The sequence below is a fragment of the Lepidothrix coronata genome, unplaced genomic scaffold (genome assembly GCF_001604755.1).
Source record: "Lepidothrix coronata isolate B3197 unplaced genomic scaffold, Lepidothrix_coronata-1.0 Scaffold176, whole genome shotgun sequence".
In the NCBI taxonomy this organism is placed as follows: Eukaryota; Metazoa; Chordata; class Aves; order Passeriformes; family Pipridae; genus Lepidothrix; species Lepidothrix coronata.
In genome coordinates this window covers 1580306-1606287 of record NW_016690356.1, presented here as the reverse complement: position 1 = coordinate 1606287, position 25982 = coordinate 1580306, and the positions used below count along the sequence as shown (strand labels likewise).

The 25982-nt window shown below is 48.8% G+C and overlaps 1 protein-coding gene across 2 annotated transcripts in view; it reads right to left on the bottom strand.

The window, feature by feature from the left end:
• Positions 1-557: 557 nt before the first annotated feature.
• Positions 558-25982, bottom strand: part of IGDCC4 (immunoglobulin superfamily DCC subclass member 4) — a 90486-nt gene continuing 65061 nt past the window's right edge. For both annotated transcript variants that reach the window (XM_017830296.1, XM_017830297.1), the window contains exons 9-20: positions 25285-25422; positions 23668-23838; positions 22875-23108; positions 18381-18488; positions 17853-18036; positions 17023-17150; positions 16678-16848; positions 16022-16159; positions 15409-15514; positions 14239-14473; positions 7126-7290; positions 558-5524 (exon numbers count right to left, since the gene is read on the bottom strand). In XM_017830296.1, the coding sequence (XP_017685785.1) occupies positions 5003-5524; positions 7126-7290; positions 14239-14473; positions 15409-15514; positions 16022-16159; positions 16678-16848; positions 17023-17150; positions 17853-18036; positions 18381-18488; positions 22875-23108; positions 23668-23838; positions 25285-25422 (2300 nt within the window). In that variant the 3' untranslated portion in view covers positions 558-5002. The remainder of the gene's footprint in view (positions 5525-7125; positions 7291-14238; positions 14474-15408; positions 15515-16021; positions 16160-16677; positions 16849-17022; positions 17151-17852; positions 18037-18380; positions 18489-22874; positions 23109-23667; positions 23839-25284; positions 25423-25982) is intronic.

Here is a 25982-nt window from a genome sequence, read left to right as displayed (position 1 = left end):
TTTATGGCTCTGTAGTCCTGGCAGCGTAAAGTAATAATGGAAACTATCTACCGAAGTAGGGAATGCATCCCAGGAAGGAAGGGAGATGCACAGGAGGTTAACAGCATGTCCTCGGGCACTGCCAGATATCCTCTCGCCAATCTCCGTGGACAGAAGCCACTGAGCATTCAGCCCAGTGTACCATCCAAGAGAAGTCTCACCACTCATTTGCTAGATGCCTCTGCTTATTTTTCCCATTAAGAAATTCCACAGCAAGATGAAGCATGAAACTGGACAAATAATTTTTCTTTTTCCTTATAGGAATTGGTTCAAAACTGAGAAATGAGCAAGCATCCAGAAATGCCTAATGAACTCAAACTCTGCCCCTGTCTGAAATTCCAGAAGAACCCCTAAGAAACCAGGCATCCACTACCATCCCACATTCCCAGCCTTCATGGTGATGAGCTCAGGCACTGAACTGAGTGTGAATCCTGGATCCTGCTCCCACCACTGCTTCCCCCAGCAAGGTACAGCCTTGCACAGCAGTAACACTCTGAATTGTGAGACGAATTCCACTCTTTTTTTTAAAACATTTTATTAATAACCCATTATTTAAGGAATATAAGGACGATGTCTTCTTACACTTTTAACACTAAAGAGTATTTGTGGAGTAAGAACAGTCTCTGAAGAAAGAAAGTTATAATAAAGTACAGCATGGAACCAAACACAGACACAGCCTTCAAACAAGATCAAGTTCTGGTTATACATCCTTATGCACTGTGCAGAAAATTAAATGAAATTTAACTTGAAAATACAAGCAAGGGAGTAGAATAACAGAAATAGATGGTAGATTTCTGCTGGACTAAACACCGCTTTTCTAACAAAAGTATTGATTAGAAAAGACACAATGATCCCTTCAAAACATCTATTACTAATGAGACCAAAAACATATACAGTGCTCTAATAAAATGGTTGTTTTCTTACACAGCATATTTCATGGGCTGATCTCAGGACTGTTAACTAGTAATGTAAAAAGATTCTCAAACCCTAAATTATAAGTTAACTCATTTGAACTATTTAAACCAGAACTTTGCTGTCTGTTAAGTAAGAAATCAAATCAACAAAAAGCTGATAGAGGGTTTTCTGAGTCATGTTTTTCATGTAACAAGGAAAGAAAAGAAATGAAAGGTTGAGAATTGTGACTCTCACAGCAGCATGGGGAATATACAGTTGTGTAGCCAAACAGTAACATTAATACTACAAAATTATGCCAGTGAGACAAACCTGACATTTTAACAATATAAAACAATATACACCAGCAAAAAAGTTGAACAGCAATAATCTTTAGTGTTACTGAAAGGAAGAAAAGGGAGAAAGGAGCCTGGTGTGCAGGAACAGATATTAAGCATGATGGGTAATTAAAGGTATCAACAGTTTGTGTGCCTGTGAGAAATCTGCAAGAAAGCTACTTATTCCATGATAAAAAAATATATGCACTGGTTGTTTCAGCTTTACACATCAAGTGTGTATTATGTGTCTTCTTCAATTCATTTCTAGCTGGGGCTGAAAGGTCCCCATGTGTTCCAGGCAGGAGAGACCTGGACATGGACACCCAGCACTCCCTGTGGACAAGTGTTGGTCCAGGGACAGCTCCGCTGCCGCCGGCCAGGGCTGACCTCCTGGCTCCAGGGGAACGGCCTGGATTTCTGTAGCTGAGGTCTGGCGTATGAGCCCAAGGCCACCACAGTTCTTGGACATCCAAACGCTGCCAGTCTCACATCCTGGTACAATTTGGTGAGGTGTAATGAGACCAGAACAAGCCTCAGCATGAGGAGACAAAGTATTTTTGGGATGTGTAAGCAAAATTGTTTGTGCTCTCCTGCATCTCCCCCAAAGCTCTCGGGGCACATAGCTACTGTGGTGGTTTGGTGGTTGGCCCAAGGTGATCCAGGGGAACGGTGCCTGCCTTCAGTGACAGGCAGGGACAGCCTTCAGGCAGCTCAGCTCATGGCTGTGGGATTGCTAAAGTCAGTACAGACAAAGCAGAGGGATGCATGTAAAAGGGAGCTTCTCGAAAACTGTGGCACATTTCTATATCAGCCACTGGACTAAGCCTCCATCCCCTTCCATCCCGTGGATGGAAAGCTCAGGGCTGGTCCATGACCTGCCCCAGGTACTGTGTCCTGACAGGGAGCTGGGAGGAGAACTCTGGTGCCCTGGTCATACCTGCTGCTGGCCAAACTGCTCCTGGCACTGCCCTCTGATAGCCAGGATGCTCAGCAGGAGCGGTCCTTCGGCACCCTGACATGTGTGAGGGCAGAGGAACTGGTTTGGGAGGTGAAAGGAAGTGACCAAGGGCTCCCCTGGAGTGGTTCCCCTAGAGTGAGCATTTTGGAAAAGTGTCCTCCTCCCTTTCTGCACCCCAGCAGTGGCAACATGGCTTGTGCAGGGCCTGTTCTGTCACTGGGGAAGGGCAAGGACTGTTCCAGGGAAATAACTGGGAACTGAGGCCCACCTGCAGAACATCCCCCCACCCTCTGCAGCGAGTGCCCGACACTGCCCAGCTGGAGGGTTTGTGCCTCTGCCTCCACTCCCATAGAATGTGAACTGCCCCTATTGCCTGCAGTAACACTGCACTGCCTTAGCTGTAGCCTGCTAAGTCATGAGTTTCAAAGTCTTGTGGCAGTGGGGTCTGGGGGTTATTATCCTCTGCATTTCTAGCTCCTCGCTCTCATAGCACACACACACTAACTCCTGCCTCACCTGCTCACCGGCACTGATTTCCAGTCTCTGTCCCATAGCATTCCAGAGTTATGGCTCTTCAGAGCATGGAACAGCATTTCTGAGACTCCTCAAGACACCAAGCAGCAGCTGGAGCAAACAGAGTGAGTGCAATGACTGGAAATCCAGCCAGTTACCACAACAGTGTGTGGTACTGGGAGGACAGGCTGCAGGCTGGGGAGAGGTGGAAGCTCCAATATCCTTCCCAACAGGGTACATGGAGGCTTGGAGGTTCTCCTCTGCTGAAGAGCTGGAGCTCAGGGTGTGATGGATTGCAGGGACACGGGCTGGTGCAGCTCAGCTCCACACACAGGGCACACTGTGACATGGCTCCTCACAACAGATGCAGGGACAGGGTGATAGCAGAGTGAAGTTCTCATGCAAGCAGTGGTACCTCCATCCAGATTTCACCACAGAAAACAAATCTGAAGTCTTCTACAGGATCTCAGGTCAGCACATGGCTCCCCCATAGGGCTTTGGGGGAATTCCAAAAAGAAATGAGGGAGATGGGCATATTTTCCTTCATTTTTTAAATAAACAAATGGCCAGATCTCTGAATCCCCCAGGAAGGCAAAACATTTACTAAACACTCATGACCAGAGTTACCAATGCTTGTTACCCCTGTGGAGCTGGTCCAGTTGGTACCATTTGCAGTTGAACTCTGCAGGCCTGGAGCAGGGCTAAAGAAAAGGTGGAGAAAAGTCCACTCCAAGAGGGCCAGGCTGAGAGACGTGTCAGCAGTAAGCAAACAGCATCATCAGGAGGAGTCACCAGATGATTTTCAAACTAGACTGACTGGTATGAGACCAAGGATTTGATTTTCATTTTAAAGCTCTGGTAGTGCTCTGCTCTTCAAAAAAAAAAAAAAAATCCACCCAAAAGCACTTTGGCCAGGACTCTCAGAAGTGACTGGAAAATTTCACTTGTTCATCCAAAGCCTTCAGCAAGTCCACTGCTTACAGAAGGCTGAGTGCTGCTTTCTGGAAATCAAAACCATCTGAGATGTCTCCTCTTGGGCACACACAAAAAATGAAATAGATTTCCCCAAGATCGCAAGTTACTTTTGCAACTGTTGGTTCTTCTTTCCCTTCATTAGTATAAGCTTTTAAATGAGAGATGGATCGACATCCCACCAGCTGGAGCAGTCTCCTTTGGCAGTTTCTGCAAAACACAGTCCTACAGAAAGACACAACCCAACTCTCAGGCTGTAGGGAAGGTGTCAAAGAAACAAAGCAAGAGAGACATCAGATCTGCAGCACTATGTGTTAAAAAAGAGTCAACAACCAGTGCAAACATATTCTTTAGAAAAAGGCAGTATAAGAATAAGTTAAAACCTATAATGGACTATAACAAAAGAGTATATCTACTGCTTTCTTTTTTTTTCTCCAACAGACATGAGGTAGTTGTGTTGTTAGGGAGGAAAAAATAAAGAAAGAGAGAAGTAGTAAAAATGCTACTCTATACCACACACTATTCCACTTTATAAAATTAAATAATATAAAGATGTTCCAAGGAAATAAAAATACATGTTGTACATTAAAAGGACAGATGTGTACCTAAAATATTAGGTACAAGAACCTACATAAAACAAAGTCCAGGCTGGTGAAATGACCCAGACGCTGCAGAAGGTTCTATATAGTACAAGTTGTTAGAGGCACTCGTAGAGTGTGTAATAAAAGGCCACTACATCAGCCTGCTAGTAGAAGTTACAGAGAGCCTGGGAATCCTTCTAACCACGGGAGGGCAGAAAAGGCTGGTGGTTGCAGCTCACTGCATTTGTTTCCGTCGGCTTCCACCCCCTCCCGGGACTCCCGTGACAGGATCCATCCCGGCACAGTCGGCAGTGCCAAGGCACTCCCGGTGCAGAGGCAGTTGAGGAGGATCACTCAGTGTGCTCTGCCACTTCCCAGCATTACACGATGTCTTGCCAGTCGCCTGGAGGACTCCAGAGAAGTGACAGCCCCAGTCTAGCACGGAAAGGCTCCGTTCCATCGTGGTTCTCTGCGTCAGGCTTTGGCAGACGGCTCGATCCTGCTCCCACCAACACCCAGCTACTCACCAGCTTCAGCAGGAAGGAGACGGCCCTGCCCAAGGTACCTCCTGGTTTCCTGCAGGCGTGTGCCCAGCTGAGGGGTCCGAGCCCTGCTCTGGGAGGTGCTGTGCCCGCTCAGCTCCTGCTGGGCTCCATGAGCCGAGGGCAGGCAGCACCTCACAGCTCTGCCGTGATCAGGACCGGGTCAGGTCACTCTCTGTGGCTGTGGACACGTGCCATGTTCTCAGATGCTGAGGATGGACTGGTTAAACCAGAGTTACTGCAGAGCGGGGCCTCCTCTGGGGCCGTGGAAAGCAACTGGCCCTTGACTGGCTGCACATCCCACCCGCCTTCCTGGATGGAGTCCGAGTCTCCACTCTCCACTGAATCCAGACTTTCTCCATGGCTGTGGAAGCCATTGGTGAGCCCAGGGATGCAAACAGCCTCTGGTTTGTTAGTCTTTGTGTCAGCCTGGGCCTGAGCCTCCAAATTCCCTGTGCAGTCCACCAACACTTGGCCTGTGTCCTGCCGGGAGCTGGGAGAGCCAGGAAGAGCCAGCTCTCCTGAGGGGAGCTCTGCAGGCTCCTGGTCCTCAATTTCTGTCTCTTCACTCTCCAGGGTGTGCAGCTGGGAGTCATAGTCTCTGTCAGAGGCTGAAAAATCAGAATGGACAATGACCTCTGCTTCCACTTGGTGGAGGTTGGCTGGTGGGTGGCTTTTCTTTGTTTCATTCTGTTATTAAGCAGAGGGGAAATAGAAAAAAAAGAAGGTAAAGTAAGTGAGAGTCTGATAATTGAGGCTGTAACCCAACCAAGCACTGAAATGTATTTCTTTTTAATCCCACAGAGTGCAATGAGATGTACACACGCCTCTATTAAACATTATCTTGATGTGCTTCTCAGAGCTGAAGTCTTAAGAAACATCTCAGATCACCTCAGGATCATTATTCCTATTTTACACTTGAGAAAGCAAGTCCCAAGGGAGCAAAGTGATTTGCCCACAGTTTCTTGGCAGGCTGGAGCAACCATTCCTCCAAGTCTCTCTCCCACAGTTTTCAAAACTCACCAGTCTGTTTCCATATTAAGGGCCAGATTTCAAAAGGCTGAGTGGGCAGCACTCTGGGAAACCAGCTTCAGAGAGAGATACCAGGGCTCCCTTCAATTTCCTGCTTTAATTTTGGCTACATATCACAAAGTGTGTGTTCCTTAGAGCCCTGGTCACAGCCTGCAAAAGTCTGTGTAAATTCAAGCACTTGAATTCAGAAAGAAAACAGTAAGTTCTGCTCTGCAGTGTTTTAAGCAGAGCTCAGGCTACGGATCTCCACAAATCTGGCTGACAAGCAGGTCATTCCATGAGATTATCACTCAATAATTTAACAGACAAATTATTGTGGAAGCTCACAAAGAGCTCTCTAGGCAATCAACGCTCGAATTCTGGGCTGAGTGTGATGTAGCAGCAAGAAGACAATTCAGGGTATGGAAGTGATATCCCACGTGTAATTCGCTCTTTCTGTTGAAGCCAACTTTGAGCATCATTTACATATTTTAACACTTTTCTCCTTTTGTTGACAAACTCTGCTGGGTAAGCTGTGCTGTAAAGGGTGCCCTGTAATTGGGCTGTAAAACATTGTCTTAACTCTATCCACAATGTTAATTACATCCTGTGTATAACTGATTTTCACACCACTGTCTAGGAAGGAAACATAGGTGGGTTACTTAGAAGTAGTTGCAGGGGGTGGAGGACGAACTTTTTAAAACAATAACCAAAGAAATCTTCTGGTACAGAGTCAGCCTGAGCAGGTGCCAGCTTGCTTTGCTGAGACTGTGGCACAGACATCCCAATCTTTGCACAAATTCTCCCAAACACGGGAGTGCATGTTTATTCCAATGAAGCAATATCAGAAATAGGATTTCCTCCCAGTCTGTGCACCCACATAAAGAACACAAGTGCAGTGGAAATTGCTCTGCCCTATTTGGAGAAGGGAGTTTAAATCAACCCTTGATCTTTGACTCCTTTTACAGCCAAAAATGCAATCCCTCCATCAGGCTGTATATCTTAATGACTGTGCTGAGCTCTGCAGCTCCTAACTCATTCAAGGGGCTGAGTGCTGCACGGCCATAGCAAAGACTCCAAGCAGACTGCTGGTGCCTGGATCCAGGTCCTCAGTGACCAGGAATGCCACAGCCCCACTGACAACCGAGCTTCTGAGCCCACCTGACCGTCACCAGAAGAACAAGCCCACAAAAAGGGGCTGCAAAAAGGAGAAACAGAGATGGGGAACATAAATGGAAAGCCCACATCAGAATACACAAGTCAATAATTCAAACACCCACCATCACAGCATCATAAACCAGAGCTTGTAACAGAAGCTTCTGCCCTGTGCTGGAGGGGAGCTTGAGTGACCCGTTCACAGCAGAGAGGGGCTCCTTGGTGATGGTGTCCCCATATCTGGCAATGCTGTTTGTCCAGGGCTGGGTGGCCGATTTGTTCCATGAAGACTGCAGGAGAAAAGTGGGAGGAGAAAAGATCCAATTATCACAGACACAGATTCTTAGCCTCATACAAGAGGTGTGAGAAGCAGCTTGAAAAAGGAAAGTGCAGGTTGGGAAAATACAATAAACGTGGAGGACACTTGTGATGGCATCAAAATGAAAATGCTCTGCAGTGGACTCACACAGTCGCTGCCTTAGAAATGGCTTTATTGCTGGTACGTGGGCTGATGCAGAGCATGGGGATAAAAGATGCCAGATGGTTGTAAAAGGGTCTTTCCATTGACTCTTAAATTGCAAGACCAACAGGTATATCATGGCACAGACATCATTTAGAGGTCCCCTGAAATCAGCTCCCTGCAGAACTACAAACAGCCCAGAGCAGAATGAGCCCACTGAGAAATAGAGCAGAGCTGGGAAGGGAAAGGGATGGGGAAATCTGGAGCTGAACAATCACAGCATTTGCTTTGGCACCAGAAGAAGGACCCTCACCTGTGGGCACTGGCCTGTGTGCTCCAGTAAGAGCTGGAGACAATGGTACTCTGCACAGAATTCCTTCTCCAAGCCAGGGCTTGGGTGAACACTCTGACATTACCCATCAACACAGAGACACAAAACTGGGGGCCTTATTTCATTTAATTTTTTTTTTTTTTGCAACAGACCACCAAGCAATTCTTAGCTCAGCTTTAAGTCCCCTGGGCAACCAGTGTTACCTTGTTTGTAGATCTAATTAAATTATATGGGCTGAACGCAATTTGTTCTGGGTTCTCTCAGCTTCCCCTTGCAATAAACTGTTGAATGCACACCTCTGTGTATGGGAAATGTGTGTCTTTAAGAGCTGAAGTTATTTAACAGCTCAGACTATTAGTTGACAGGCAGAACAGTATTTTCTTTCCAGCTTTTGATTTTATTGGGCTGTCCTGCATGTACCTGAGTTCAGCCTTGCTACTACACATACATATACAGACACACACTCAGATTTAGGGACCACACAGGCCTGTTATCTCTGGCCTTGTTCCACAGATGTTACACATTGCCTGGGTAGAAGAGAGGTTGATGCAGGGATGAAGAGGAGAAAATCCTGCCCTGACAACAGCGAGTGTGCACATGCACATGAAATATTGGTGGTGTGAGCACGATGGCTGTGCAGGGGGAAGATGTACAGCACGTCTCTTCAAACCCACTGACCACCCATCGCTCACTGTCAGCAGGAGAAGCCCAGGTTCCTGCTCTGCACATGTGGCTGCTCCTTAGGCCAAATCTGTCCCAAATCTGCTCCTTAGGCCAAATCTGTCCCAAATCTGCTCCTTAGGCCAAATCTGTCCCAACTCACGCCAACGTAGCGTGAGTCCAGCCGAGACAGCGAGGAGATTTCTGACATCAGCCTGACCTTGTGTGAGTCATTTGACCTCCTTGTGCCTCGGTCCATCTGGCTGGAAATTAGGTAGAAATACACGACCAGATGTTGTGTGTGAGCCAGGCATTCCTAAGTCAGCTATTTAGCAAGAAGCAAATGCTACTTTGTGCTGTTGGGGCTGGCCAGAGGACACTGAAGTGCTCCTGCGTGAGCCCTCTGTCCACCTTCACCCAGGCACCCAAGGGGCTCAACACCTTGGGGGAGGCAGAGCTGCGTTACATCCCAGCACCACTCCCAAGTCACAGCAGCTTTGCTGCTGCCTCTGGATGTAATTTTTAGCAGACAAGTAGTGAAAGGCCTCATTGATATGCCAGCACCCTGCAGAACAGTGACGTCCAAGCCCAGCGCAGTGGCTATCAAGCGTTTGCTAATTTAGACGTGGATGCTTGAGGCAGTGTCTTTGCCATTTCTCTCTCTGCAATCCTCAACAATATATTCTGAGCCAAAAGCATTCCCTAATTGCTCCCTTTCTAAGTGGACAATCATTAAACTACACTTTAATAGCGAGAAATCAACCAAGCGATCACAGAGAGCTCACAATAAGGAATATCTCCACATGCGAGTGCTCGAGGAGCGTGTTCAATTTGCTTCTGCTGCCATCTGAAAGGCTTTCTGCAGCTCCATCCCTGACTGATGGCTTCTGTGCCTCTTCCAAGGAACATACGTTACTGAGCAAATACTGCCTGGAGATTTCAGCGCCGAACCTACACAAATCTGCACACATGCACCAAATGTGTGTGTCCTGTTAGAGATGCCTGCATGCATATTTGCCATCAGAGAGATCTGAGCATCGTGCGCAGACACACACACAGAGCAAACTCGAAAACCTTCTTGCAGGCATCTTGTGAATACCAAAAAACGTGGAAAGAAACAGGCAGCTCTACTGCAATCCCCCATGGACCATCTGTTAGCGGAAATGTCAATCTGCCATGTTTACATAGGTTTTGATGACTCTGGGAACAGCCTGTTCAGCTCTGGCTGAAATTGGCTGCAACGAAGAACAAACTTGTTTTGTACCAGTTTGCAACTTTCAACAAACAGAAAAAACCATCAGCCACACAACATGGCCTGTGTCCCACATGTTGTTCGAGCACATTATGTTTGAGAGGGGAAAAAAAAGGCAAAAACCAAATCCCTCTTGGGGCTTAGGCTCTAAGGTTGGGCAGCGGCAATTAACTGTAGGTCTGTTTTCATCACTGACCTGAACAAATCTTGAGTGCCTGAAAGCTTTGCTGCTTTTTTAAGTAGCATTTTTTGGTGTAATAAATGATACTGATTTCTTTACTTGAGGGAGGCTAGTGAGTGGCTGATGGAAGGAAATGTTCTCTTGGTTTTTACAACAGAGTAACGAAGGCAAAGAGCAAGGAGTGTCAGTCTAACACTAATTTAACGAGGGAAAAATCCCTTTGTCAGTTCACTGCAAACACAAGAATGAAAACTAATAAAAACATCTTCCAATAAAAGGCATTCCCATTACAGCTAAATCCTTATCAAAGCAAACAAGCCTTCTCATTTTAGCCTTTTTATAGAAACTCTGGCTGGTATAAACGTGCCTAGATCGTGTTACCTTCTCAGTGACAAGTCATGATTTCATGCAAATATATGAGCTGAGAATGAACACGTAGGAAAAGTTCAACTTGAAACCTCCCCTGTTTTATGCGGATGGTTATTTAAAGGAGCTTGAAGTCCTGTGCAAAACAAGGCTGGGGGCATTTCAGATGTGCTCAGCTTTTGAGAGTGTCATAGCAGAGGGAAAGGATTGCTGAACAGCCGGTGGGAGCGGGAAAGCTCCGTGTCACGCAAACACACCAACATCCCTGCCCACAGCTGGGATGCAACAGAACACAGATCTCTTCCCTAGCAGATAAAGGAGAGTCTCTGCTCGCTGTCACCAGGATCACAGCTCTCATCTGAGACTTCTCAGAAAACACTGGGACTTCTTTTCCACACACAAAAATTTCAACACAAAAATGACAAACAACCCGGGTAGATCCAAGTTCCCTGATGTGTTACAGCTTTTGCTCTCTGAGTCCCAGGGATGCTTCATGGGAAACACAGTCCTGCGGGAAGGAGGCCCTCAGGGAAGGAGCAGGGCAGCAAGCAAGGAAGGTTCCAGCTCGCAAAGAAGCACAACAGCAAACACTTCCAAGCCAAAACGCTTGGGTTTGGCTTCACTCAATGAAAAGCTGAAGTCTTCCACGGAAAGCAGATGCTTTTTAACATTCTCCCCCACCCCCTAAATTGCTTGGCCCACAAGCAGCAGTGACAGAGCTGTCTGGAGCAGAGCCATTTTATCAGCCTCAGTCCATCTGTCAGGGGAGACAGAGCTGCATCCCCACAGCCTGTGCTCCACAGTGTCAGTTCTAACAGGGACACCTGGGGCATCAGGGAGGGGTCACTTGCAAGGGGAAGACAGTAAGAGAGGAAAATCACTTGTCAGTGTCTTTACAAATCCTTCCCTGTGACCACTGGGAAACACACAGCAAGGAAGGAAAATGGGCCACTAAATGGCTGTGTTCTCCTGCCCAATGGAGCTGCCAGCATCCAGAGGGGCCCTGTGCTGACAGCTCGGCTGCAGTAGCACCTTCTTGTCCTGCAGGCAGGGACATGAGGGGCCAGGAGACTCCGCTGGGACTGTCCCACCTTCCACTTGCACCGTCCTGCACCCCCAGCATTATGTGTAAGAGCTCAAGAGGAATCACAGCCGTAAGTTCAAAGGGACTGGTGCTCTTGAAAACAACCAAGGGGACATCTCAAAACCCTTTCCTGAAATTCTTTGCAGAAGTCTCTTCCGATCTCAGTGTTTTTAAAGATTTTCTGCCCTTTGGCCTCACACCTGCAAAGTGACATTTGCTCACTTCTGACTCCTTATGGTATGGGGACAGTCCCCTCTTTGTGTCTGTACACCTCCTAACGTGTAGCCTCCAACCTCCACTGGAACCTCAGGCTGCCACAAGAATAAAACCAAGAAGAATAATCCATAGAATGCCAAGTAAAAGCCAGGATGTGAGCAGCCTGCAGACACAGAGCAGCAATCACTGCCACCACCAATGGCAAGTGCCATCCAGACAACACAAACCAGGTTTTGGGAGCGTGTAACCTGAGGACAGAGAGACAAGGAGGCAACTGGAGGTCACAGCCACACAAACCTGCCCGGCAGTGGCAGCAGCACTGCACCAAGAGTCAGTCCCAGCCAACATCCTGAGCTCTGTGGTGACACGATACACTGTTATTTAAGGGATCCTTCTGACATTTCTCACTTCCTCTCTTTTTTGTCTAAGACTGCCAGTCATACTATCCAACCTAGAGCACCCTGGGGAATTTCGCCTTGCCAGGCTGGACCAGGAATTTCCTTCCACAAGGATTTTCTCTTTTCTGTGGCTCTATCATATTCCTTGCCATGGATTTTCACAATCCCAACCACACACAGCATGAGAGAAGAAAAGAGAAGGCAACAAAGGCAGCTGGTCACTGCAGGGTGCAAAGCTCCCATAACACTCTGTTCCAGGCAGGGTCCCTGAGGGTTTCCAGACTCAATGGCTGCTGGAGGGAGCTATTTGCAGCACACAAGACAACCCAAGGAACCCACACCCACTCCAGGGACTCGACTAGAGGCACTTTGTGTACAAGCAGGGAGATGCACACACTCTCAGCTGCTCAGACCTGATTTATATTGTTGTGGGCACTGGGCAGGTGTGCACTGCTCCAGCCATGAGAGGAGAACTGCCCAACTCCTTGATCACCCACCAGGGAACATCACAGCCCCCTCCAGACAGAGGGCTCTTGGCAACTGCAGCATAAATGTGTTTCTGAGTCTTTTCACCCTGGATTATACTCTGTACATTATACAGAGTACAGACAGGATGCAGTGTGTTCAGGTGATACTTCCAGCAGGAGCCGGGCAGTGGAGGGAGCGGGGTCTCCTGCGTGGGAGCACATCTCCCTCCAGTGCCCACTCCCAGCAACAACAGCCTGTTGCTCCTGGCCACCACACCACCTGCCAGGTCACCTCCCTGCTCAGCACTGGTGACAACTCTGCTCTCCAGGTGGCTGCCTGCAGCTGCTTCCCAGTGACCCTTGCTTGCCTATCCACATCCATGAAAAAAAAAAATCCTCACTGAATTTAACTCGCAGTAGCCTTTCCCCATATAATTATGAAGGCACAGACCCTACAGCCAGAACCTTTCCCCATCTAATTATGAAGGCACAGACCCTACAGCCAGAACTGTCCCCCTCCTCAAAGCTCTGGTCTCTGGCCATAACTCACTGCTGGTCACTGGCAGCCTCTGAGGGCCCCAGCTCTCAGGCTGAGCCCTGAGCAGCCAGGCCTTGGCACTGCCCTCTCCAGCCCCTGCTCTGCACACAGTCACATCTCAGTTTAAACCCTTGCAGACAGGATTGCTGCTTTGGAAGAGAGATCTGGATATGCTGCCCCCAGAAAGGCCTCACGAAGAAGGGAACTTCCCCCCCGCCCCGACCTGTTCTCAAGAGTAAGTCCCCATCCCTGAAAACATTTGTTCCTTATTTAACAGAAAGAGCTGTAGGAAATTCCTCACACTCTTCGGCTTGGATCCAGACAGGCAGCTACATTCCACCACAATCCCTGGATGTGGCTTGGCTGCAAACAAACAGCCTCTCCTTCAGCTGAGCGCTGATCTGACACGGCAAGCAGGGATGGCCACGGGCACGGCTTCAGCTCCCAGGGATACTAAAGATGTCTTCTAGCTCAGCAGAAGACTTTGAGGTTCCAAAAGATCACACCTGCACTGCCTCTCACAGCCAGGACAGAGCTCATGGTCAGCCGGGTACCTGAACTCACCTTCCCTCCGGTGACCCACGAGCGCATCGCTGATGCAAACCTGAAATCCCACGTGCTCACAACACATTTGTTTTACTGAACCTCCTAATTACTTTACATGCTCTCCCAGGGCTACAAAGAGAGACATAAACAGATTAACTAAATTAGGCCAATTAAAGGTTCCCTAATGGAATGAAATGTTTCAGGCAAGCTTGAAAGACAAAATGGGCAGGGAGGAATGAAAGACAAGGCAATGTCAGGCAAACCAAGAAGGGCTGGAAAAAACTTTAAAAATAAGGTTCACAAAAACCCCACAGTTTCACCTCTTGTTTATCTTCTAGGGCATTCCAGTGGATACACTCTCCATGGACAGAGCTCTTTTTACTCCAAGCAAAAGGCTGAGTGTCTGCTCTAGCCATCACATTTCCTCACACCATCCACATGGCACAGCAAAAGGAAAAGTGCAGCTTTCTGCAGCACCAAGTTTGGCAGCAGCTTCTTGGGATGAGGGATCGCTGTCTCAGGAAGTAAAAAGCAGTAGTAGATGGCACAGGGATCCCAAATTAGATCTGACAGCCAAGGCTGAGTCAGTCAGTTTTACAAAGAGGGAAATGTGTGGCTGCCCAGCACCAGCTCTGCAGAGCCAGGACAGCATCCAACCCTGGCTTCCCAGCACCACACACCAAACAAAGGCTCTTGCCCAGGGTGGGAGCCCAGTGGCCATGTGCATATGTGTCCTTACCTTCCTCTTCCCATGGAGAATATCCTCAGGGAGGCTCGTGTGGATGAGGCTGTGCACCTCTGTCAGCTCTGTGATGTCCCCCAGGGGCACGGGTGCATCCTCTGGGAGTGGGGACATGAGGGACTCAAGCTCATGTGAGTCCAGGGTGGCACTGGGAGCAGCCATCCCCTGCCTGTTCCGGTGGTAGTATGTGTGGTTGCCAGCAGCCTGGGAATCCAGGCCTGGCAGGGCCTCCCTGAGGGAAAACAAGCAAGAGTTGACATCTCAGCTGGTCCTTGTGGAAGCCCATGGCCCAAGCCCTGCCCTGCCCCTCTAGAGGAAGGGGATCCTCTGTCCACATCCCACTGTAACAGCTTTCACCACAGATGCATCTCCACCACCTTTGCTAATCCCAAAGCTCAGACAAATCCCAGTGAGGGATGCAAAGCTCTCCTTGCAGATCCTAAGGCCATCAGACACCACGAGTCCCAGCACTGGAGCAGGACACTCACAAACCCTGGCCCATGGGGAGCTGCGTCACTCCTGTCACCTCTGCTTTACAGGTAAGAGATGCAACAGGACGGGAAAGTTCAGTGGCCACATTAGGACAAGACTCCAGAAGCTGCCTGTCCCTAGTCCTGAGATCTGCTGTAAGCTCAGAGCTCTTCTCAACAACTGAGCTGTTTTCTGCTCATGGTCTTTCCAAATGCTTGTGGCTGGATTCAGACCCCTGGGATAGCAGGGGGCTTTGGGCTGCATCCAATCCTCCTTAAACCAGCCTGTCACTCACTGGGAAGTCTTTCATTATTTTCCCAGCTGGAAGTTAACAAACCATTTCCAAACATCCTTAGAGCTGTCCAACCTCAGAAGCAAAATACTGCCCACACTAACAGACACAGGTAATAATCTGGTTCTTCCATTTTCTTGGGGCTTTTTCTTTCTCTGAAAAAAAACTCCTACTAGTCTGAGAATACAAATTGAAGAGAAACTACTGAGAAAATAAATCAGTGAAAAGATTATACTAAATATGCTCCTTATCCAGCGAGCACTCCCAAGATTCAATCTGTGCATTAACTGTGTCCTACACTGTATCCCAGGGAGCGCAGCTGGACAGGGGATGCAGCTCCCAGTGTATTTGTCTCCTTCCACAGCAGCCTCCTTTCCCTGCTGCCCAGGTGAGGTGACACCCACCTGTGCTTGCTGTTTCGGAAGCTGGCACACATGCAGAAGAGGATGCAGAGCAGCCCCAGGCAGACCCCCACGATGATCCCCGTGACAGAGTGAATATCCAGGACATCTAGGAGGGGAAGGAAGGATGGATACACTATTTCGGCTGCTAGTAGGAAGAAGGTACAAAGTCTCTCACGTTCAAAGAAGCACCAGCTGTACTACACCCAACAGGCCATGCCTTTAAAAGCCCCTTCCAAACCGAACTATTCCATGGTTCTATGATTCTATACACATAGAGGAAGATTTCTTGGCAGTGATAATTTAGAGCAGCTTAAGGCAAACTGGCATCTGTGCACATTAATTAATCTCACACTACAGAAAGGTTGCATGTGCCCTTCCAGAGGAACTGGGATGGGGAAGAGGGATGAAGTTTGGCTGTGGGATGGGTTCTGGAGCTGCACATCTCAGGGCTCTGCTGTTATCCTCTGCTCTGGCCTACACAGAATTATATCTCACATCCTACACAGTGACATCAGGCAATGGCTTGGCAATCAGAAATGTCACTGCTGATAAATCATGGCCTTCAGCAACACAGCTCTCACTTCCTGCCCCGGGACAAGGGGGGAATTCATACCAGACAACTTCTCCCGGAGGGTGTGCACATCCTTAACGTTGGAATAGGGACCGGATCCCACGACTGTCTTTGCTCCCATCTTGAAAAAGTATCTCGTATCACTTTCCAGGCCATGCACTTCAGTGCTGAAGATATTTCCTGACCAAAAGCAAGTCAAAAGAAATTTAAAATGTGCAGTTTCAAGAACATTCAGAGGCTGCAGCAAAGCAGCAACAAAATTCTGCTTGGACCCTCAGAAGTGAGGGATTTTGTGACATGAGCTCCAAGAGGCATTTCATACACCTCTTCAGTATTAATGAACTTGCTGTTCACAGAGCTGATGATACAGACTGCACATGGTGCTGCTGGCACACGTTTTTCTAGGAATTACTGGCTGCCAGCTGTATCTGCAGGATGTTTCCTGGGTGACAATGGCTGTTTCAGCCCTAGACATGTTTGATTTCATGTCTCTCAGTAGTCATGTCCCTGGACTCTCTGATGTGACCAGGAACAAGGCCCAGCAGGCGCTCCAGGAAAGCTGGCACCAGGAGCTCTTCAGTATTTGGTGAGGCAAAAATTAGGGCAGCAGCACTGAGTGACCAGCGCTCCAGAGGCAGGGAAGGAGGCAGGAGGAGGAGTGGTGGGGTACTACAGCACCTGACCTGAAGGAGGCTCACCTTCTCGCGTCAGCAAGGTCCACATGTCATCTGGCTGCGTGTTGTTGGCATTGTACAGGATGAGATACTCCACAATGATGCCGTTGGGCTCCACAGGTGGGCACCAGTGCACCTGCACAGCGTAGGGGTTGAGAGGGTGCAGCCGCAGGTCAGACGGAGGAGTGGAGGGGCCTGGCAGAGACAAGACCCATCCTGAGCAGCAGGAAGAGGGGGAGAGCGTTCACCCCCAGGGACAGAGCTCAGAGGGGGTCTGAGACCACATCTCTCAGGGTACATCAGGAGGGAACTGACAGAGGTTCAGGGAAAAGCAGGATAAGTCAGGGCTCAGTTCCTGTCACTACTCACGGTCGGGAAGGGTGAAGCGCTCCACCACGCTGCCGAAGGGGCCGTCGATGCCGACGCCGTTGGACTGCACGGCAAACTCATACCTGGTGTAGGGCTTCAGCCCACTGATGAGAATGTCTTCGTCAGAGCTGGTGAGAGAGGACACAGCACAAGGTCATGAACACCTGATGGTTCTCCCATGTCACCTTGACACCTTACCAGGATCACTCTAAGAGGTTATCCTAATTCTTACAGTATTTTGTTTTTCACCTAAACCTTTGTCTCCTGCAGCCATGTGAGTGCAAGAACACTCAGCTCACAGGTGCAGAGCAAAGCAGTTCCCAGCCTCCAGGCCCATTTCTGATGTACTTGCATGGAAAAGCCTGAAAATAGCCTGGTTAGAGGCTGAAAATCTGCACAGGAATCCAGATGAAAAATACATCCCCAAATTATTGTAACTGCTTCAACTCTAGCAATTTATAAACCAAACTTGTGAGGACCATCTCAAAAATCATGAATGCTTTGAGACTGGCCATAATTGCACCCAGCCATGTTGTTAATAGAGGAACAAGTGTGTAAGGTCCAAACAGAGCAAAAAAGATGCAGAGACCAGTAAATGATTCCTTGGTATTCAAGTCAAAGACAAGCCCCACTGCAACATCTCAGCAGTTCTGAACATTATCTGTGACCACAGTAGATGTTCCAGCACCCAGGATTCTGCTAAGTACTGGAAATTCCATGCAGGTTGCTCCTGCCCTGTGTTCATGGCTGACATGAGCAATCCAAGGCAGATGAACCCTTGGCATCCCTCTTTACCTGGTGTAGTATGAACCCTTGGCATCCCTCTTTACCTGGTGTAGTACGTCACAAGAGAAGCGTTCTTCAGGCCCCAGGGGCTGAAGCGCACGGTGTAGTTGACAATTTTGACTGTTGTGAAGTCAGGCTTCTTCCACCTGAGCCATATGGAAGTCGAGCTGTTGGACTCTGCATAGACTTGGACTGGAGGCAGAGGAGGACCCTTCTGCACAGGGGGATCTGTGGTGCAAAACAAAAAGAAAAGAGATGTGGAGATGTACGTGACAGTAATTTCCCCACCACACATCCCAAAACTCTCCTCCTCCCCTTTGGTTGGGGGTGGTGCAAACCTTACACGCAGTGTAAGAACAACCCTAATGAGAAGGGGGATATTTTGCTCCTTTGTCTCCTTCCCAATTCCTCCAATGCATTTTGCAGTGACTGTCAGTGGACATTGCCTTATATTGGGACCTTCCCCATTTTGATATTGTCCTTCTTGAAGCTCATCTTGTGTAGCTTTCCCCCTACCCTTCCTTTGAAGCCACGTGCCAAGCAGAGGAGAAAGACAACAGAGGATTGCTCACCTACTGCTGTCGCCGGTGCCTTCTCTGTTTTGCCCTTCCAAACAGCTGCATAACCATCCTCGTGCTTGTTGAATGCCACCAGCTTCACCTCGTAGAGTTTCCCAGGAGCTGGGAAAAAAAAAAATCAATCAGGGTTTGTCTGGGGTTATTTTTGTCACCAACCCTCCCCAGTTAGACATGTTTTCTTTGATCAGACCAGCTTTTCTCATCAACCAAGAAAGTAGCCTGAACATAAATATGTTTTTATTAACTAATACCTAAATAAATATCACCTAATACCTAAATTACAGCAGGGAGTCCCCCTTCCACTTACAGGCTTCCCACATACAAACACTGTCTCACAGCTGGTGCATGTATCAGCACAGCTGCTCTCTAGTTCTCCCCTCACTTTTTACAGAAATTATCAGCTGGAAATGGACTTGCCCCAGCCCCCAAGGGTTAACCAGTGTCCTGGTTTGTAGCACATCATCTCAAGATCTCCTGATCTTTCTCCCTTGCAAACTGCTAAAGAAACCTGCACAGTGACTCCTTTCTCCTCCATGGAGGAGACTGCACTGCACTGCTTATTCTTGAGGAGTGAGGATGTTCTCTCCCAAATGCACCTCCCATTTCCATGGTTCTTTCTGATTTACTCACTGCTGTGAGGATCTTCCTTCCAGCGAGTCCTCACACGCCCTGTTAAGTCACTGGCAGCTTTTGTTGTATTGTGACTATTTTGACTCCACTGCAGTTTCTTGATTTGCAATTAGAAAAGCAACAGTACACAGAAAACCCACACCAGAAACCCGAGGGGCCTCATTACACACTCCTCCCGTCAGAGAGCCTTGAACTGTGGGGAATCTCACACTTGGACCCAAACTGAGCTGCTGGACAGGGTGCTCTGTGTCCCAGCAGTGAGGTCCAAAATTCACTTCTTTTTCCTCCAGCCTTTCATCAGTTGAAATACTCTTCTGCTGTAACATCTGAGGGTTTTTTTAATGGAGATATTTAATCAAGGAAACAACTTGGGAGATACAAAGTTCTCAAAGAAGACACTCCCTGCAGCAGCCACTCCTTCAGGAGCCCAGCCAGAGCAGTCCACACCGCCTTTGGTTGCCTTGGCTGCAGTGCATTGATGAAGTTTGTTAATTTGGGACATGCCTCTTCATTCCCTGCCCTCATAGATCACTGCTCTCTTTGCCAGACAACGTAAGCAGAATAAAACCTTTCCTATTGATGCCAATTTTATTATTACTGCCCTGATTACGCTCCCAGAGGCTGATGGTACCAATTACCAAAGGCTTTCTCTGCTCCACAACACACGTTCGCGCTCAGAATATAAAAACAGTTCAGCCACATTTTTCTTCCCTAAAGAATCCCAAAAGCAAACAGAGTTTTGTCTGCCTCCAAGACAGCCTGATCTGCATTTCCACACTCTCCAGCCACAGAAAAAACGTTTCAAACCCACACAAGGGGGATGAGACCAAAGGGCACTCAACTTCCAAAGGGCTGGAACAAAGAGCCCCACAGCCCGTCTCTCACCAGCACAGACACTCCTCCTCCTGCCCCAGCCTTTGGCTGGGCTTTGCTAGGACACGAGCTCTTTGTGGATGATGTGATCCAAAGGATGAGGAGAAGCTCACAGATGTGATGCAGCTGTGGGAAGCTCCTGTTGGGGAATGAAGTGAAGGAAAGGACAACTCCTCCATCTCCATCCCCGGGCAGGATGGACACAGCAGCCACTTACACATGAAGCCAGGGGAGCTCAACTACAAGATTGAGCACCTCACATCCTGAAAATAGGGGTATTTTGGATTTCTCAGTCAGAGGCTTAGCTTCAATTTTTATACACAGTCCCAGATGTTCAAGCTCTTAGAACAGACAGACATAAAGCTCTATCAAGCTGTCAAGAAGCTAGTAGGCAGCATGAAAACAGATGTATTTCACTGCATTCCATCATACATTAAATATAAGCAGAATAATCTAGTCCAGATCATTTCAAATCACTAATCTGAATGACTGCATAATATATCCAATATGCTAAATATGTTGCTTCACTCAGCGTTTCAAGGTGCTCATATTGGCCAGGTGCCAGCCATACTTTCCTTAAAGTGGGAAAATACCCTAACTTCCAGACTCCCAGAGGAATGTAATCTTCCTTCATGGGAATGTGGAAGACAGGATCAGATCCTTACCGTTTATTTTTCAAATAAATTATGGTCCTGGTAGTTGTACACCAGTACAGAGAGTAAGATGGAAATCAGTAAGAATTCCTCAGGGAAAAGCCCTGAGGTGATTCAGGACAGCTTCCTTTTGATTTTGTGGGCTCATGAAATTGCTGGATTTCTTATGTGCCTTTAAAGAGCTGCCCATCTCTCACCAGGACTTCAGCATACACAAGGTGTGACATTAGTGATACCACTCTAAGGAGACACCGTTTGCTCCAGAGATTAGCATGAGATGGTAGTAACAGTAACTGTGCTCCAGAAGCTCTGGCCAAAGCTGTTTCTGCATCCCCATCCACCTCTGCCTGGGGTGTGTCTCGAAGGGACCTCTCATCCCACAAAGTGCTTTCTTTCTTGCCCTGCTGTGTCCTGGAAAAAAAACCCCAAGGACAATCAGGAGCTATGCAGAAACAAGGAGTGGGACAGGAGTTTTGTCCTTCAGGCCACACCTCAAACCAAGACAAGGGGCAGAGTGCTGCCTTCAGTCAGGGGACATGTAGGCACTGTGCTGGACCTTGCCTGCACTGACATGGTATGTGACCACGTCTGAGCCACAGCCTGGTTTTCCCAGTGCCCAGCCTGGGATTTCCTGACACCATTGCTAAGACTGGAACAGGCTTCCTAGAGAGGTGGTCAATGCCCCAAGCCTGTCAGTGTTTAAAAGGCATTTAGACAGAATCTGCTTTAACTTTTGGACAGCAGTCAAGCAGTTGGACTTGATGATTGTTGTAGGTACTCCCAAGACACAGTGTTGGGTATTTTCTTTGTTTTTACAGGAGAATCACAGGAGAGGTTTCCAGTGCTGTGCTTCCCTGGCAGACATGCATGAGCTGGGAAATCCCCCCAGCTGATTCTCCATCAGCCCACATGCAGATCACATTAGGGCTGCCAACCTTTCCTGAGACCACTACCAGCTCTGCCTACAAGATGCAGACCTAAGTACCAGCACAGGGTAGCTCAGCGCCGTAAAACTAAACCCTTCTAAATCCCAACCACTCCTCCTTGTTTCATATCCAGACCCCCTGCCTTCCTCAGCACAACCAGATTCCTGACCCTTCCTTTATTGGACGCGTGCAGGAGCACATCATTCAACAGCACAAGGGGAGAAAAGGGAACATCCATGGTGGGGAGAAACCCGAGACTCCGTTCCTGACACAGCTATAGCCGACACACAACCGCCAGGTCATAAGGAAACCATTAGGGCTTGACGGATGCCCAAATTTAAGGAAGTAATTACAGGAGAACAAGCAGCCCTCTCAGCATCACCGTGCCAGAGCATTTGGAACCAATTCAGCCCACTCTGAGCCCCTCCACTGACTGCCTTGCCAGCGGTTAGAGCAGCGCGTGATGATGTTCACATGTGGTTCCCCCAGTGCAATAATTACAGACCCAAGTTCTTCAGAGAAGCTCATCACTGTTAACACCCTCTCAGCGGCAAGATGGCTGTGGAACCCACTTAGTCATGGCACGACCAGTCCTTCCAGGTGCCGCAGCCTGGCCTTCCCACCGTGCATAATAAATATGCTACAAGTGTAAGATGAACCAGCACCCTGCAGGCTCGGCTCACTGGGCAGAAACAGGGATGAAGCATGAAGTGGGGGACAGAACAACTCCACTTTCATCTTCCATGACTCTCCCCTCTCTCTGTCCATCCTGTATCAACGGGCAAATCAATTAATTAATACAATCAGATGTTAGGGACATAACTCCTTATGGGAAACACCGAGCGCAGTGAGCCAGGCAGGCAGATCTGACTGCTCTGCAGATGTTCTCCAGCCATGGACACTCACTCTTCCATCCCTCTTCCTTTATGGGGGAGGTGCAGGGGAATACTGGCCCAAAATTAGCATGCTGTGAATTATCCCATCTCTGCATTGTAATACAGAGAGATTTCAAACAGGATGCAATTATGGAGCTCCTTAGAAATACAGAGGGAAGGAGAGATCATTGTCCTGACTGGAGATTTCAATCTTGGCACTCTTGACACATTAAAAACACTAATTGATTAAGAACCACTTATTAGCATACACTAAGTATATTGGTAACCCTTGATTAAAAATACAAGCCCTGCTACACTGGCATCAGAAATTTCCATGGCTTAAACTCTGCTCAGAGCCCCGCTCCAGAAAGGATTTTGAGTGCTCTTAAAACAGCCCACATGGCCCTGGCCCTGTGTATCTCCAGCCAAGCAAACAACTGAGCCTCCTGGGAGCACCCTGGGATGCTGCAAAGTGCAAGAGACAGGCCCTGGGTTTCCACACCAACTGCTAGGAAGATGGAACCAGCTCACCTAGTCGAGTCAGCTCGTACTGCTTCACTTTCTTCTTGAGTTTTATGGGTCCTACGTCCCAGCTCTCATCTTCAGCACCATCCAAGGGGCTCTCGTTGCTGGACTCCTCTGGGCCCACTTCTCGGTAGTAGAGCTTGTAGCCAGATATCTGGGCATGGTTGGCTGGGGGCTGCCACGTTATCAGGAGAGACTCCATCTTCGCTCGGACTTTCAATTCCGTTGGGGCAAAGGGAACTGAGAAAAAGAACAGGAGAAAAATGTTCAGCCACTTGTCTCCATTTCCCTGCTCTATTGAATCCTCCCTGTCCTCAGTACTGAGGGAAGGATGCGAGGAAAGGCTGTGCTGAGAGGGATGTCTCCACTGCCTGACAGTGGAGAGTGGGATAGTTACATTCCCAGCTGGGTGATACAACCATGTCACAAAGCCACTATGGGGGTTCTCCAATGTATTCTGAGATATTCCCATCTTTAACCACTGCTAGAGTCTGGTGTGGGCTCAACTCTGCCTGGCAGAATTGTCTATTCCCTCCCAAATGTCATAACATTGGGGTCTGGGGTTTTATTTCTTTCTTTCTTTTCTATGAATTTTCCCAGCTGCATATGGAGGGAGGAAAGACCCACTGCCCAGGCAAGCAGGGAGAGGTACAGGGGCTGCTGAGCAGTGAGATAAATGTGAGCACTTTGTTCTAACCAAAACCAATGGTTGTAATTCCCAAAGCAAAGCAAGAATCTCTGACAATGCCTGAAGTTCCCCACACCCTGCCCCAAATCCCAGGCATTCCCAGGCTCCTACCGTGAGTCTGGTTGTCTCTGTCAGGAGTCCGGTGCTGGGTCCACTCGGAGGGGGCCCCGTATCCCACACTGGTGCTGGCTGCGATCCGGACCTTGTACACTTTGTTGGGATGGAGCGAGTAGAGCGTGATCTGGGTCTCATTTCCACCCACTTCGATGGAGGTGACCTGATCTGCTGGAACCAAGGGGACACCACTGAAAACAGGAATTTCCCAGCCAAAGGGAAGTACAGCTGAGCAGCCACAAGCCTTGCTGCCCCACGTGGTCTGAATGCCCTGGGCTGGCTTGGCTTTGCCCAGTGCAATCTCACACCACCAAGAAAAACCAGAACTGAAGGCTGGGCAGAGTTGATATCCTGACTGACAAGTCCCTTCATCACATTCCAAACTGCAGGTTGCCTTCAGCACACGGAGCCTGCCCGGAGGGAGCTGTCAGAAACCCTGCTGCTGACGTGACGGCAGAACATGAGCACAGCTGATGGGAGCTGATGGTATGTTCCAGTGCTTCTCACAGCTGTATTTAAATCCTCACCTTAATTTGAACCAGAACTGTCCAGCAGCCCTGCTTTCTGCAAAATTCACACCTTCACCCAAGCCAGACGAAGGTTTTATCACTCCCTCTTCAGCCCACCCAAGTTCATAAGGGGGATAACAGGAAATTTAAGCTGAGAATGGCCTGGGATTTTCACTGTAACAACTAACTGGTCTTGCTGAAGATTCATGTTGCCTGCTTGGAGAATGCAGAGGTCTTAATTTCAGCTTCCCCTGGCATTAACTCAGCCGGGAGCGCTGTCTCTGCTATGCAACAGAGTACTGCTGGGTGTGATCCCTGGATTGCAAGTGTTTCCAAGGTTTTACAACGCCACAGAGCCATGTGCAGGCTCAAGGCAAAGAACAAGAGCCAGGAATCACATCACAGACTACTAACCCAGTTCAAATACATGGGAACACGTCCAGCACCTCACACTCCCCATCCTTCTCTCAGGAAGAATCATGACCCTGGGAAGTGAGAAGCTGCAGAGCTTTGACGGTTATAAGAGCAAATACCCAGAAGGATTTGCAAAGCAAGCACACATGGAATTGGAACAGCCACATCCAGTGTAGGTAAATGTTACCATCCCTGCTGAACGCTGCTTAGAGTACCTGACAGTGTAAATAAAACTGGAAAACACTCAGCAATAGAGCAACACAGCCTGGACAGGATTACTTGTGGTTTTGTTTTTTTCCACAGGGATCACTTTGATTAGACTCCACTTTAAGGAAAGTGAAAGCATTTACCCCTCGTCCCCAAGCAGCGTAAAGCTCTTCCCCCAAAACACACAGTTCAGACGGCAGTGAAAGGTTGCCTATGCAGACATTCCTGGAGCACCACAAACATGGGTCAGGCCATTCCCCTGAGGACACAGCTCCTTCACAGTCACAGGAAAAGGCACCTTGAAGTCATGTGAAGTAGCACGGGGCATTGCCATGACCAGCAGGGCCAGGCTACAAGAGAGCTGCTCTGCCTTGGGTAAGAGGGGTCCCCCCATTTCCAGCCTTGCACCTCCTCCCCTCCCCATGACACACTGTTAACACCCCTGGAGCAGAAGGCTCAACCCCCCAGATGGTGCTCCCCTCACCTTCCTTGAGGGTGCAGTAGTCGATCTTGTACTTGGTTATCTTGCCATTGCTCAGCTCTGGAGGAGGGGGCAGCCACGTCACACGGATGTCACCAGGAGTCATGCTGGACAGGGACAGCTGAGGGGCAGCACTGGGAACTGGGTGGAATCAACCACGAGAAGTCAGCAAAGAGCAAGACCTCAACACGTCTCTGCCAAGTCTCTGAGTTGGCTGGAGGCCACTACCTGATCTTGGCCCTGCCACAGCCACTGGTGACACAGTGTCTGTCCCAGGGGAACCAATACCCCTCAGAGCATCTGAGGGGTGTCTGGGGAGGGGAGATGGTGGGCTGCTCCACTTCCAGGCTGAGCAGAGCCTGCCCAGCCACACTGCTCCCAGGGATCCACATCCCCTGCAGACTGGGCAGGCTGGCACACACCAGCTATCAGCCTGTGCTGTATGTGGAGCACGAAGGAGACACTGAAGGAAATGGCTCACAGATCCAGACTGCAGCCTGGGAATCCTCATTCCCTCAAGAACAACAGCTCTGGCTGCAGGCAGCTTTCATGCTTTCAACTCAGCCTTTCAGGCTTCAGACACACACACACGGGACCACGCAGGTCACTGTCGGGAGCATTAAAAGCACATAAAGCACATGAGGTCTGCCAAAACCATCACTGTTTGCCTCTGTCCTGCAGCCTGTGGAAAGCTGTGCATG